At 39.8% G+C, this 14,891-nt stretch overlaps 1 protein-coding gene across 2 annotated transcripts in view; it reads left to right on the top strand.

Annotated features, from left to right (window-relative positions):
- Positions 1–14,891, top strand: part of abhd18 (abhydrolase domain containing 18) — a 57,542-nt gene that overhangs the window by 12,481 nt on the left and 30,170 nt on the right. The window contains exons 2-7 of one of the 2 annotated variants that reach the window (XM_072396299.1): positions 1,195–1,303; positions 4,731–4,815; positions 4,897–4,997; positions 9,315–9,390; positions 10,245–10,329; positions 10,856–10,883. In XM_072396299.1, coding sequence (XP_072252400.1) covers positions 1,212–1,303; positions 4,731–4,815; positions 4,897–4,997; positions 9,315–9,390; positions 10,245–10,329; positions 10,856–10,883 — 467 coding nt within the window. In that variant the 5' untranslated portion in view covers positions 1,195–1,211. The remainder of the gene's footprint in view (positions 1–1,194; positions 1,304–4,730; positions 4,816–4,896; positions 4,998–9,314; positions 9,391–10,244; positions 10,330–10,855; positions 10,884–14,891) is intronic. The other variant, XM_072396298.1, reaches the window with a different exon arrangement.

Raw genomic sequence — 14,891 nt, forward strand, 5'->3', positions numbered from 1 at the left:
GTTAGCTCATCAATCACAGAATAATGGCTTTACTGTGGATACAACATATGATACTGTTAGCCCAATTCTTTCATTGAAAGCCCAAGAACAAACCAGAGAAATCTTCAGTTCACTGTCAAAGTATTTATTTTGGTCACAGGTAAAGAATGGTCCATGTCATGTTCTTGGGATGTGATAAACAACGTGTGTGTGTGTGTGTGTGTGTTGTTTTCAGACGTGTATCTAATGTAACAGACCTATCTGACAAGATAGAGAAGCTTCATCTGTCCCTGATATTCAGTTCAGTTCTAACCAGTTACTCTATCTTAAATCTTGGACCATTCAGGGACATACATTGTGTAGTATGAGCAGAGTGGACAAGTACAAAATAGGAACATACGCTTATTAGAAAAATACAGAATAAGAATACATAATGTCTAAGAACATAGCTACTTCCTACTCTATCACCTGTTTTCTGAACCTCAAAAAGTCAGAGCACCCCTTGTTCTGCCTGTTTACAGTACATCTGAAGAGAGTCCAAACCCGCTGTGTGTGTGTGTATGATGTAATATATTAAAACTACCACGCCTGACATGTAGTTGTATTTTTGCACTCAGTATTTTTACCATGTGAAATAATACCTCTTTGGATTCTGAACAGGGTTCTGTTTAACTCTGCTAACCTGACACAAGTTACTCTTTAGTAGTTCTAAATAGTTGGTGTTCTTTCCAACTGTTTCGTGTTTAGTGTTGGAGAGGTTTGGGTACATTTGCAATTCAAGAACATATGCAATGTGTTGGTTTTTTTTGTCTCTTATGCAAGGCCCCTGTGATGCACTCTTTATTTCTTATTTGTTACATCAGAATTTGTCCTTATTGTCCAAATAAAGAACCTAATCACATTTTCCTAATTGTTGAAGCAGTAATCCTACAAGTAGGAGTGAATGATCTAATGACTTTATATTGTACTAAGTCTTTATTTATCATATGATCTGTTTTGAAATGGAATACAATAGATCACATCATTAATTAGTTTAATATTAGTGCTGTAATTGGGGAAAATGTCCAGAAAGTTCTTCACCTGATTTTGGTCCTAATTTTCAACACACTTTATGTCTCCCCTCTGCATGATGAACTTGTGTAGACATGTCGGCATATCTTAGTGACCTGATGTATTTCTTTACTGTCAGAATGAAGCATGTACTTCTCTCTGTAGATGCCAAGGGCTGGTCCATGGGTGTGAGCCGGCTGGATGTGTTCTACAGAAGATTGCTCCTCACCAAACTCTTCATTGGGGGATGGGGGAAGCCTGAAGACCTCAAAAGGTACTGTAAATTGTAAGCATGACAGAATATGAGTAGAGATATCACTGTTGTCCTTTATTTCTGCCTGAAGGATCTCAAAGTAATTCTGTCTGTCCAGGTTAAAAAGAACAAACTATGGATCAGTTGGCTGGATATTCAGTAATGTCATTCTGCCATTGTACATGTCTGTTCTAACACATACCATTTTTTTCCCTCTTTGTTTTCTAAACAATCCTGTCCACACAGCACTGGTAAAATAAGAATATACAAACAGAAAAAAACAGAGGGAACAGGTGTACAAGTGACACATACCCCCCTCACTCAATTCCAGACCGCTTGTCTTGACAATCCAAAAGTGAGTGTTATTATGCTTTCAAGTGTGATCCATTTGTCTGCTAAATCTTTGATTAATGGACTTTACCTTTCCAATTAGCTTATTTGCAAAATATTAATAAATGAACACTGTGCTTTATATTACATAACCTCAGTTCCCAAAAAGGAACGTTGTGTAATATGTAAATGAAAACACAATGCTTGCAAATCTCATAAACTGGTGTTTAAATCACAATAGAGCAAAGAAGATCTATCAGATATTGAAAGTGAGACTGTAAGAATGTAATGTGATTCCTTCTTCATGAAAAATATCAGCTCATCTTGAGTTTGATGGCAGCAACACATCTTGGAAAAGTTGGAACAAGTAAGTGGTATTAAAGAGAAACAGCAGGATGAAGATGTTGGAACTAATTAGGTTAAATGGCAACAGGTCAGTAACATGATTGGGTATAAAAACAGCATCTTAGAGAGGCAGAGTCTCTCAGAAGTAAAGAGGTTAAAAAATCTGGGGGAAAAAACTGTCTACAAATTAAGGAACAATTTTAGAATCATTTTCCTCAATGTAAACTCCATCATCTACAGAACATGATACTATTTAAAGATTCCATAAATCCAGAGGCAGCACTGCAATAAAAACAGACATGATTCTCTCTTGGAAAACACTCAGTTCTCAGGAACTCTTCCAGAAATCATTGTCTGTGACCACAGTTCACCATGCCATCCACAAATTCAGGTTAAAGCTCTATCATGCAGAGAAGGAGCCATATGTGAACATGATCCAGAAACACTGTCTTCTCTGGACCAAAGCTAAATTAAAATGTACTGAGGCAAAGGAGAAAACTGTTCTGTGGTTAGATGGATTGGAAACCTGAAATTCTGTTTGGAAATCATGGTCGCTGCATTCTCTAGACTAAAGAGGAGAGGGATCTTCCAGCTTGTAATCAGGTCTCAGTTCAAAGCCTGCATCCCTGTTAGTATGGGGGTGCATTGGTGCCTATGGAACTGAAAACCTGTACATCTGGAAAAGCTCCATCAATGCTGAAAGGAATATACAGGTTTTAGAGCAACATATGCTCCCATCTAGATAAGGTCTTTTTCAGGGAAGGCCTTGCATATTTAAGCAAGACAATGTTAAACTACAAAAACGTGCTATTGGTTTATGAGACTTGCACAAAAGTGCATTCTGTATTTGATATGTGTGGTTGGGTTCTATCCCCAGTCACCACAGTGAAGTGGTTGTCTTCTGGTTAGAGAACAACTACTCTAGCTGCTAAGACATCGGTGTCCAAACTTCAGAAATTCACTTAAACTATAACTATAATATTACTCTGAAAAAGTTTGGACACCCCTGACTATTTCCATTATTGTCATTTATGAATCATTTGGTGTTTATATTAGCAACTTAATTTTGATATATGAAAAAAATTATGGACACAGTAATATTTCAGTAGGGAAATGAGGTTTATTTAGTTAACAGTAAATGTGTAATATGCATCAAAACAAAATTAGACAAAAGCATAGATTTATGCTCCCCAAAAGAAAAATTACAATATTTAGTAGAGCCTCTATTTGCAAAAAGGATAGCCACTAGATGCTTCCTATATCCTGTAATGAGTGTCTGGATTCTGGATGAAGGTATTTTGGACCATTCTTCCTGACAAAACATCTCCAGTTCAGTCAGGCTTGATGGTTTCTGAGCATGGACAGCCCACTTCAAATCATCCCACAGATTTTCAATGATATTCAAGTCTGGGGACTGGGATGGCCATCATTGTACTTGTTCCTCTGCATGAATGTGTGAGAATATTTTGAGCGGTGTTTTGGGTTGTTATCTTGTTGAAATAGCCGGCATAACTTCAACTTTGTGACAGATTCTTGAACATTATTTTCAAGAATTTGCTGATATTGAGGAGAATCCATGCGACCCTCAACTTTAACAAGATTCCCAGTAACAGCACCAGCCACACAGCCCCACAGCATGATGGACTCTCCACCAAATTTTACTGTGGGCAGTAAGTGGTTTTCATGGAATGCTGTGCTCTTTTGGCGCCATCCATAACGGCGCTTTTTATGCCCATAAAACTCAATCTTTGTTTCATCAGTCCACAACACCTTATTCCAAATTGAAGCTGGGTTGTCCAAATGTGTTTTTGCATACCTCAAGCGACTCTGTTTGTCACGTGTGCTCAGAACTGGCTTCCTCTTCCGCATCACTCTCCCGTACAGCTTTTCCTTGTGCAAAGCACGCTGGATTGTTGAAGGATGCACAGTGACATAATCTGCTGCAAGATGATCTTGTAGGCATTTGGAGGTGGTCTGTGGGTTGTTTTTGACCATTCTCATCATATTTTGCCTTCGCCTCTCTGATATGTTTCTAAGCCTGCCACTTCTGGCCTTAACAAGAACTGTGCCTGTAACCTTCCATTTCCTCACTATGTTCCTCAAAGTAGAAACTGACAGCTGAAATCTCTGAGATAGCTCTTTGTAACCTTCCCCTAAACCATGATGCTCAACAATCTTTGTTTTCAGGTCATTTGAGAGTTATTTTGGGTCCCCATGTTGCCACTCTTCAGAGGAGAGTCAAAGAGAAGTACAACTTAAAATTGGCCACCTTAAATACCTTCTCTCATGATTGGATGCACCTGTCATGAGGTTCAGCGCTCACTGAGCTCCCCAAACCAATTTTGTGATACGATTAATCAGTGTCAAGTAGTTACAGGTCTTCAACTCAATAACATGACAGGGGTGCCCAAATTTTTGCATGGCATATTTTTAAAATTTTATGTATTTTCATACAACTTCCTATTGCTACACTAAATGTCTTTGTCTGGAAAACACCCCAGGACTTATTAGAAAATGAATGACATGCCACTGTGATCATTTTTTTGTGAAGACAGAATCCATTATTATGCAGCTTCAGAAGGGTGCCCAAACGTTTTAATACGATTGTATTTATATACTTTCTAATGAGTATTGAAATGTACAGTGCATACAATGCAAAATAGTCATTTACATTTATTTCTTAGGAGATAACAAAGAGCCTTCTGTTCTCCCATATGCCCTGAATCCACACTAATGCCACACTAATGCATTCCTATTTGTTTGTGTTTTGCAGAATCTTTGAGTTTCGTAAGATCATTGGAGACAGAGAGAAGTGCAAGACTCTTGTGCCTAAAGACTATCCAGTTTACATAAATAAGGTTAACAAAAAACTGATCTCTCTTCACAGTTTATTAGGATACTCTTTGTGTTCTCTCTCATGCTTTTTGCCTTGTGTCTAGACAGAGGAGCACACTGACTGTTTTGTCCATAATGGTTACTTCATCTCTCCTCTTGAGCACTTGGTGCCAGGAATCCTGCCTCCTGAGGCAGTCAAAGCCAGGTACAGACCCAATGTGGAATTATGAAAACATGCTTGAATGGTCTGGTTGGGATAGGAATGAACAGACGAGTTGATGATTTGGAATTTAATATTATTTTGTTGATTCCAAAAGGGAATTCATGTTATTGCAGTATGATTAATAATTAAACTAAGATAACTATATAAATAGAACAAGAACAAAACAAAATGACTAATGAAATAGTCATAAACTGTCATTGCATAAGGCTATTGCTGTGGGTATGCACAATCCCTCATACAGTTCCTTATCACAGGGGAACTGAAGAAACCTCTGACTGAACACACTTAGTGGACATGGCATGATCATTTCAATGATGTCATCTTATTATGGGATACTTCTAGATCAGTTTTGCACACTTCATAATTCTAGTTTGTAATTATTTCAGAACAAGCAAGATCTTTATTTTGGGTGCATCTCCCTCCTGAGAACAAAAGATCTGGCTAAAGTGTCTTTGATTGATTTAATTCCTGGAGCTGTGCCAAAGGGCAGGGTAGGAAATGACAGAGTCTTGTGAATGTGCACTACACCAGCTCGGAAGCTACAACAACACATAAACAAGTAAACACTTGGAGAAACACGCTACATTCTGAAGCATGACAACAAATGAGATCCAGACATGCGTGTTGGAACCAGAATATCAAAGTGAGTAGCAAGACAAACTTTTCACTCATTGTAACCATGATGTTTTTACTAAATTCCGTTCATAAATCTAATACCAACACAACACAGACATTTGAAACAGTTTCTGTCATCATTTGAGGTTCAGACCTGTGTCTTCTTAGCCTCTTAGCCTCAACTTTCAGCTTCAGTCTCTCTGCAAAGTCATTGTATTGCTTCTTGTTCTTGATAATGTGAATGGAAATTCATGACTAACAGTTCAGTTTCAGTTAACTAGTTACTGTAGTCCTTCCTCTTAACCTCTTAATTTGCTATTGTCTGCAGTATATGCTTGTATTGTCTGAAAGTCAAATAGAGAAGCATTTCTCAAGTTAAAATATGCTTCTGCAGTCATGCCTCAGTGTAACACATAAAACTGCATTTATGATATTCTACTGCTATGTCTTTGCCAGCACCCAGTCTCATCTATGATTCTACCAGAGATCTCTCATCTCACTTCTTAGTCAAGGGAAAAAATGGTTAAAACGTTGTTCTCCTCTTACTCTATTTTGCTCCTGTGCTACATCCCTGATATTTTCTCTTCAGTTATTTGTGCTTTTGTTGTAGGCATTAGTTGGACATTTGAAAACTCAGTCAGCTACTCTTCATGTAAAAGCTCTCCTGCCAGCATGATTATTCATAATTAAAGATGGTCAGCAAAAATTATTCTAGCAGCACAACGTCCAACTCTATCTCTCAGAAATCTGTGTTTTAACAAAAAAAAGCTTTAAAAAAATCTTATATGTTATGATAAACACAATATTCTTGGAAACATAATTATCTACCAAACAAGTGTGATGAGCTAGAGGCACTTGTGCGCAACCAACGGCTGTATAAGGAGAGCAGTTTGATCTGTCCTGGCTAAACGACAACACACCAGACTCATGTGTGGACATACCCTTCACAGCTGTACGAGCAGATCGTGACCTGAGTACGAGCAAAAAGCATAAGCTGTTTTTTAATCAGAGATGCAATGTGACCGTTAAGGAGAGGGTCTGTTGTCCAGGCATTGAACTGCTGTCAGTTGGTTTCTGTGTGTTCTATGCGTCCAGAGAGTTCCCAAATACAGTTGTCATCGTTGTTTACATTCCACCGAGGGCGGCGCCTACAACGGTGTGTGACGTCATCCATGACGCCGTTGCTAGGATACAGACATCATGAGGCATTCATTGCAATCACAGGGGATTTCAACCACGTCTCTCTATCCTCATGCCTGACTGGCTTTGTACAGTATGTGGACTGTCCAACATTTGGAGAAAGGACATTAGATCTGTTCTATGCTAATGTGAAGGAGGCTTACAGGCGGCTGTAGCTCAGGAGGAAGAGCAGTCGCCCATCAATCAGAAGGTCGGTGGTTTGACTCCGACGCTTCGACATGTAGTCCTTGGGCAAGACACTGAACATTGATGTATCCATCTGTGTTTGAATGTGTGTATGAAAGGTTAGAAAGCACTTAGCTGTATGAGTGTGTGTGAGTGTGTGAATGTGACATGTAGTGTTAGAAACGCTTTGAGTGGTCAGCTAGACTAGAAAAGTACTATACAAGTACAGTCCTCCATACCAGTAAGCATTGATGGAGGGGATATAGAGTCTGTCCATTTATTCAGGACAGTCCCATTAGCAAACTCAAGAATTTTCGTGCCCAGAAAATTAACTCTCTAGTTTGAAGTGCATTCAGCTGCATAACTTTGGACTCGCTGGTCCAAATTTCACAAATGAGGTACCGTTGGAATCCTTGGATCATGACAAGTCCAACGCACCTGCGTTGACTATGATTGCTACCTAACTAGATTTTCCGCCATTTTGGATTTTATTGAAAACCAAATTTTGACTGATTCTCACGAAAACGACTATCTTTGCACCAAGGATGGATTTTTCACTTTCAACTTTATTCACCCACTACAACCAACCAAACTTGGCGGTGACAACGCCATAAAGGATGTGAGGCCATATCTCAGCAACCGTTTGATCTTTTGACATCAAACTTCTAACTTAGACTCATGACCACTTCTTTAAGAGGCCCAAGAATGTTGGTGATCTTTGACCTTTAGGGGGTGCTATATGTGGCAAAAATGCATTTTTGCTCATATCTTCGGACCCGTTGATCCAAATTTCAGAAATGAGGTACCGTTGGAATCCCTGAATGTAGACGAGGTCAAGGCACCCTATGAGGTCATTTGTGCGATCTTGGATTTTCCGCCATTTTGAATGATATCAAAAACCTTCAAAAAGCATTTCAGGTCACCCAGATTGTCTGATTTCCACAGGACTTGACACATAGAATCTTCAGACCAAGCCTCATGAAAGTTATCATGTGTATTTTTTAATTTCGCTTCCATTTGCCTGTAGCAGCCAATCAAACTCAGCGCCAACACGCCAAACAGGAAGTGAGGCCATATCTCTGTGATGCATTGATGTATCGATGCCAAACTTGGTTTATGGACTCATGATGCCTTCATGAGCAGCCATAGGCTTGCCTGCTATGCTTCTAGGCCCTCCATTGCTGCTTTACAGATATATTTATTATTATTGTTGAAGCCATTTTTATGTTACTAGAATTTAATATACAGTTTTTCTAGTTTTGTGATTTATTTATTTTCTTGTGCTGATAGATCTGTGTTGCTGTAGAAATGAGTATTTGACCAGTGACCAATGACGCATATGTTGCTCAGCTTTGATTGGCTGTTTGGACAGAGACGAAAGGTAGCCAGAAGCCACTGGACCTTAGAGCAACACAGTCTTTTGACCTGCATCACATTTTAGTTTGTCTTTTATAGAAAAGTGTAGGTTTAGGTTCCTTTATTTTTGTGTAAATTTATTGTTTACAAATAAATGGTAAAAATAAGAATTGTTTTACAAGACTTTTGATTTCTGGGGTGCGCATGTGGAGTACAAAAGAACTTTGAGGTCCAAAGCTAGTGAGTCAGCCCGGCTGCACCCACAATTATTGTTGTTTTTGTAATATACAAACATAGTAAATATTTTTTTTTTAAAGGGAAAATTTTGGATGATTAGAGTTCCTGCAACAAGCTGTCACTAATGTGGCACATTCTAGAAACTGTGTGTTCTAGAATTCAGACAAAATTATGGTTGTTGGCAGCTGAGAGAGCTCAATAGGACAGAAACAATCTAAATACAAATTAGGTTCTGCAGAGGCTTCTAAAGATTTTGGACTTGATGATACATCAGTGATAATGGTGGGAAGGATGTTAATAACTGTTTTCTCTAATAGAAGCCATGAAGTCATCAATACAGAGAGACAAAGGAGTACATGCCGTAAGCAAGCTCAGTTTTACTGAGGAATTTGTTATTTGTTAGATAAGAGCAGACTAGTTGAAATTCTTCTAAACGTGGAACTTTTTTTTTAGCTAATGCAAGAAATATTGTAAGATAGAGTAGAAGTTGTTTTAATATGTAGTTATACACTTTAAGGGACCATTTAGTTAATAATTAGCATTATCTCAGTATGTATAGGGATGCAGAATCCTTGCCTTCAGCAAATATGTATTGTTTCTGTGAATTTAACAAAACAAACATAGATCATTAATTACAGTCACTTTTTGCCTTTTCATGCATTAACAGAGGTTATAACTTATCTTGTATGATGTGTCTGTAAGCCCTTACAGTGTGTGTTGTTTCAGGTTCCAGTTTATAGTTCCTAAGAGGTGGCAGAAGAACAGACCAGTATGTATCCAGTTAGCTGGGACTGGAGACCATGTAAGGCTTTTTACCTTTTAACATCAGCATTATTTGAAGATGACTGTATTCCCATCCATCCATTTTCTATACGACCCAACTCAGGGTTGCGAGGGGACTGGAGCCTATCCAAGCTTTTATTGGCAATAGGCGGGGTACACCTTGGACAGGTCACCAGTCCATTACAGGGCCACACAGAGACAAATGAGACAAACAACCATACACACTCACTCCTTAATTTAGAATAACCAATTAACCTGACATGCATGTTTTTGAGCGATGGGAGGAAGCCGGAGTACCTGGAGAGAACCCAAGCATACGTGGGGAGAACATGCAAACTCCACACAGAAAGGCCCCAGCCAGGATTGGAATCAGAAATCCTTTTGCTGGGCGGTGACGGTGCTAACCACCACACCACCGTGCAGCCCTGACTGTATCCCCTCTTAGTAGATATTACTGAATACATTATGGTCATTAGAATTACCATATACGCAGCATGCCATGTATGCAGTATATGAATGATGACTTCCAAGATAAAAAATATTATAATTTGCATTAAAATAACACTTTAACAACATATTTAATGAATGACTAAGAGACCATGAAATCATTTAACTATCTTGGTTTAAGGTATACGTATATGATCAGGCTTAAGAGCAAAACAAACAAAATAACTTAATCACAGATGAAATCTACAGAGATTTCAGTATAAGACGAGGGACCCAGTTTCTTCCTTTATCCTAACATAACATCTTTTATCATGACTTGAACCCAGACACTGCGTAGCATTAGAAGAAAGCCAATTTACATTTCACTGATTAAAAACCTGATCCCTTTTCTCTGTACTGTGCTGTGTGTCTGACTTGTGTACAAAGTTTTTCTGGCGTCGGCGGACTCTGGTGGCTAGGCCCATGATCAAAGAGGCAGGAATGGCTTCACTGCTTCTGGAGAATCCTTATTATATCCTTCCTTGGTCTTTCAACATCTGCTTCCCTCTTCTTTTTTACTTTTTTTGTAAATATGTCTTGTTCCAATGCTAGAGTAGACTATATCCTTTGTTTTTCCATTTATTTAGTGTTGCACTTCTGTCATGCTTTAAAACTTTAAAGCAGTCATATGGTAGTTCTTGGAAACAGAGGTTATATGAGCAAGTCAAAGCACAATGGTGAGTTTGGTTCTGCTGTGGCAGAAAGTTACTTTAAAAAGTTTACTCCCTAATTTCTTGACCACCCAATAGGATGAGAATAGTGATCCATTGGAAATACAGTAATGCAGAATTAAGAAGACAGCAGTACATCTTGATGGAAACATTTTTTTGTGAAAATGCTCTTGTGTGCAGCATGCTTGCATATGGAACTGAAAGGGATTCAGAAGTATTTTCTGATCAAAATCTGAATTCCATCCTGTGGTCAAGTACTTGTGTTTGTCTTTCTAAGATGTATTCTGTGTATGTGAACATGTTTTTATTCCTTGACTGACCTTTCACATGGCTATCGTAAACCTAAAGACCAGCTGTAAGTGAGCTCCTCCTCCATGATCAGTAGTTAATGACAGCTGGATCAGATAAAGGCAGATAAGAAGCTTGTACTGATGTGAGCGTTACTTGTTCTCAGTTAGTCTTAGTTTAGTTTCACTGACACCACATATGTAAGAAAGATTCAAATGAAGAGATAGTTTATTCAATGTAAAAATGCAAAGCAAAATGACTAGGAAATATATGAAATTTTCAAAACAAAACTTTGTGTGCTCAGCAATATCCTATCTCACAATTATATAATTTTCCCCCCTTATCCTGTCCAGCATTATGGCAGCAGAATTGTAATCTGAATACCTTTTATGCCAAACAGATTTGCTTTGCCAAGGGAAGCTTTATAAATGTAAAGCTCCCCTTGATGCCCATCAGCTGCTTATTTATTTATTCATTTTTGTTACAATATTTAACATGTAATAGCGCCGAACCGGACAGGGAAAGAGGAAGAGCAAAGAAGAAGAAACAGAACAAAAATAGAAAAAACAGACAACCAGCTGCTACACCTGTAAAAACAAAACAGACAACAATCCATGGCCTCTGAGGGGAATCCAGCCTTAGCGCCACCAGGAGCACCTGAAAGCAGACAAGCAGAGAAAAAACAAACACACAAACAAACAAAAACAAGCACAAGAAGCAGCAATCGCATACAACACAGCTGTGGATATAAATTATCTGAAACCACAGGATAACACAACAACTGCTTAGCGAGCATGCTACTGGGCTAATGAATGTGTGTTTGCATAAACATGCAACACCCATGGCACAGGTCCTACATGATAATTTTGCTAAGTTATGAGTGTATAAGTGGACAGAGCCACAATCCACAACCCCCGCCAGCAATCAGAAGCAGGCAGAGAGGGCCACAAGACCCAGGCCACCAGCAGCCCCCACAGAGCACAGAACCCAGGAAGCCCACCGCAGGGGCAACCACGCATCCACCCAGAAGACTGCAGAGGAAGCCCCCGGACAGAGCCCCCATAAGTCTATACTTATGCCCTATGGCAGCCAATACCGGAGAGGGCCGGGCGCCCCAGACAGCCACAGTGTCCCAGTGCCCCTGGCCCAGTGGCCCGGGAGTCAAGACGTGCCCACAGGTGGATGAAGCTGCGAACAGTGGGGAGAAGCAATGAGTTGCCTGCTGGCCATGTTCTAAAAATGGCTCACCATAGCGCCACTTACCTGTGAGCAGCATCTATTTTTTTGTTACTCTTTTTTAAAATGACAATATCTGAAAATATATCACAGCAGAACTGAATATTTAAAAAAAAAATGTATATTAAAGAAATATAAATTAACAAATGTGTCAGATTAGAACTGGTCTCCATTTCAACGGTTGCCGTGGAGACCAGCTAGCAGTGAAGTGAAGGTGAGGATGGGATTTACCGTTGAAAACATGACAGAAAAAAAGAAAGAAACATATCATTTTCATAGTGTATAACTGACCACTCAAAGCGCTTCACTACATGCCGCATTCACCCCACTCACACACATTCATACAGCACGTCTTAGGATATAACTACGTGCTTTTTCTAAGCATTCACACACATTCATACCCCCAATGATACACTGGGGGAGCAACGTGGGGTTCAGTGTCTTGCCCAAGGACGCTTCGACATGTATCCTGGGGAAGCCAGAGTCGAACCACCGACCTTCCGATTGGTGGGCGACTGCTCTTCCTCCTGCTCATGAAAGTTTAAATGAGCTAAAAGCCCTGAAAGAGGACTGTTTTGCAGAGCTTCTTTCTCATGGTCCCTTTCTGCAGGTCAACAGAGGTGAGTTTGGCTCGCGTGCAGTGAATCCTTCCTTCCTCAGAACAACTGCTCATATCTTTGTCTGTGGGAAATAAAGGAAAATAAAAACGGGAGATTCGAGAAAGTCAACACAAAAACATTTTAAAAAGGAGGTCAAGCTTATTTTCTTCCTTATTCTTCCCATTTTCTACCTTCACATTTCTTAAGAGGGTCAACAAAACTCCCATTTTGACGCATATCCGTTGATAATAAACCAAAGCTGCTGAAATTGTAATTAAGCTTGTTTGCAAACTATTCTACAGTCAGATGTTCTGTTGTCTGTATTTTTAAGTAAGTGGGTTGGGTATGAGACACAAGAGGTATATTACTTTTGTTAGGATGAAATAATTACATGTGACTAATACAGCCTGTGCCACCTGTGTAAAATTTGCTGGTCAATGTTATACAAGCAATATTTGCATTATTTCTACAATAGCATTCTTGTGTCAGTTGTAATCTAAGCCTGTTTTATGGAATATATGATTTATAAAGTCTCAGTTGGCCTAATAGCCGGGTGAACATCGGCTATAAACATAGCCTAGCTTAACGTTTGCTGATTACGATTTCGGTGGCGAACACAAATACAGTACACGAATATAGAATATTATTATATTCTATTCACAAAACACAGCCAATAATAATATTGAATCTTACTTGTAAAAAGTAATCCCCCAGTCCCCTGTTCGCAATCGTCCGCTGATTTGCACAGGAATACAGTGCTCTGTCATCTTAGATACTGTGCTGTCTATGGGTAGGATGACAGGTCCAAGATGGAGGCCATATTTCTCGCACCCCAGCAGTCGATGCTGCGTGTACTCTTCATAATGTCTATGATACTAACTACCCACCGGACAGTATACTAGAGCGGAAAAGGCCCGCGAGTTAAAGGCAGGTTTAATCAAACAGCAGTCTTTTTTCACGATACCAGTGAAAAAGCAACCAAAGCCTCATTTAGACCTACACATTTCTTGATTAAGAAAAAGAAGACATTTTCAGGCAGGGAGGTTTTCAAAGAAACGATGATAATTGCAAAAACTGTGCTTAAAGACGAGAAATATGGAAACGATGTGATCTCCACTCTCTCCGATGTCCAACTGGGGGCAACCACAATGGTTAGAAGAGTGTCGGCTATGTCTGGGAACTTGGCCGATCAGCTGGACCGGGATCTGGCAAAGTGCAGGTGGTTTAGCATCCAGTGTGATGAGTCCATGGACAGAAGCAGTACAGCACAGCTGATGGTCTTCATCTGGATGGTGTTTGATGATTTCTCCACAAAATAACTTCTGCCACTAAAGACAACTACCAGGGGAGTTGACATCTTGGCGGCTGTAGCTCAGGAGGAAGAACAGTCGCCCACCAATCGGAAGGTCGGTGGTTCGACTCTGGCTTCCCCAGGATACATGTCGAAGCGTCCTTGGACACTGAACCCCACGTTGCTCCCCCAGTGTATCATTGGGGGTATGAATGTGTGTGAATGATTAGAAAAAGCACGTAGTTATATCTTAAGACGTGCTGTATGAGTGTGTGTGAGTGGGGTAAATGCGGCATGTAGTGAAGCGCTTTGAGTGGTCAGTTAGACTAGAAAAGCGCTATACAAGTACAGTCCATTCACCATTTACATCTATAATGCTGTGAAGGAGTTTTTCGCGGAAAAAAAGGTACCGTTGGAAAAGCTGGTATCAGTGACTACCGACGAGGCTCCTGCTATGATCAGCCGACACACAGGATTCATTGCTCACTGTAAAGGTGACGCAGAGTTCCCAAACTGTATGCATTACCACTGCATCATTCACCAGCAGGCGCTATGTGCAAAGGTGATCGGCTTTGAGCAATGACGTAATGACTCCCGTTGTGAAGATCTTACAGGAAGAACAGTATCAGCTCCAGAGCTAAACAGCACAGAACATTCAAGGTGCTATTGGAGGAGCTGCCAGCTGAAAATGGTGACCTGATATTTCACACGGAAATCCGATGGCTCAGCAGGGGACGAATTTTGCTTGTTTTTCTGTTGTTTTTTTAAAAATCACTTTTGGGTGAAATCCAGAGGCGAAGACACCTTGTTGCCAGAGGACACTGAGTGGATACTCGACATTGTATTTTTAATGGACATAACTAGGAAACTAAACCATTTGAACTGTGAGCTGCAGGGCAAAGGTATGACAGTTGCTGACATAAGTGCTTTAAATGCATTCAAAGCCCAA

The sequence above is a fragment of the Leuresthes tenuis genome, unplaced genomic scaffold (assembly GCF_036924035.1).
Source record: "Leuresthes tenuis unplaced genomic scaffold, fLeuTen1.0.hap1 SCAF_11, whole genome shotgun sequence".
Taxonomy (NCBI): domain Eukaryota; kingdom Metazoa; phylum Chordata; class Actinopteri; order Atheriniformes; family Atherinopsidae; genus Leuresthes; species Leuresthes tenuis.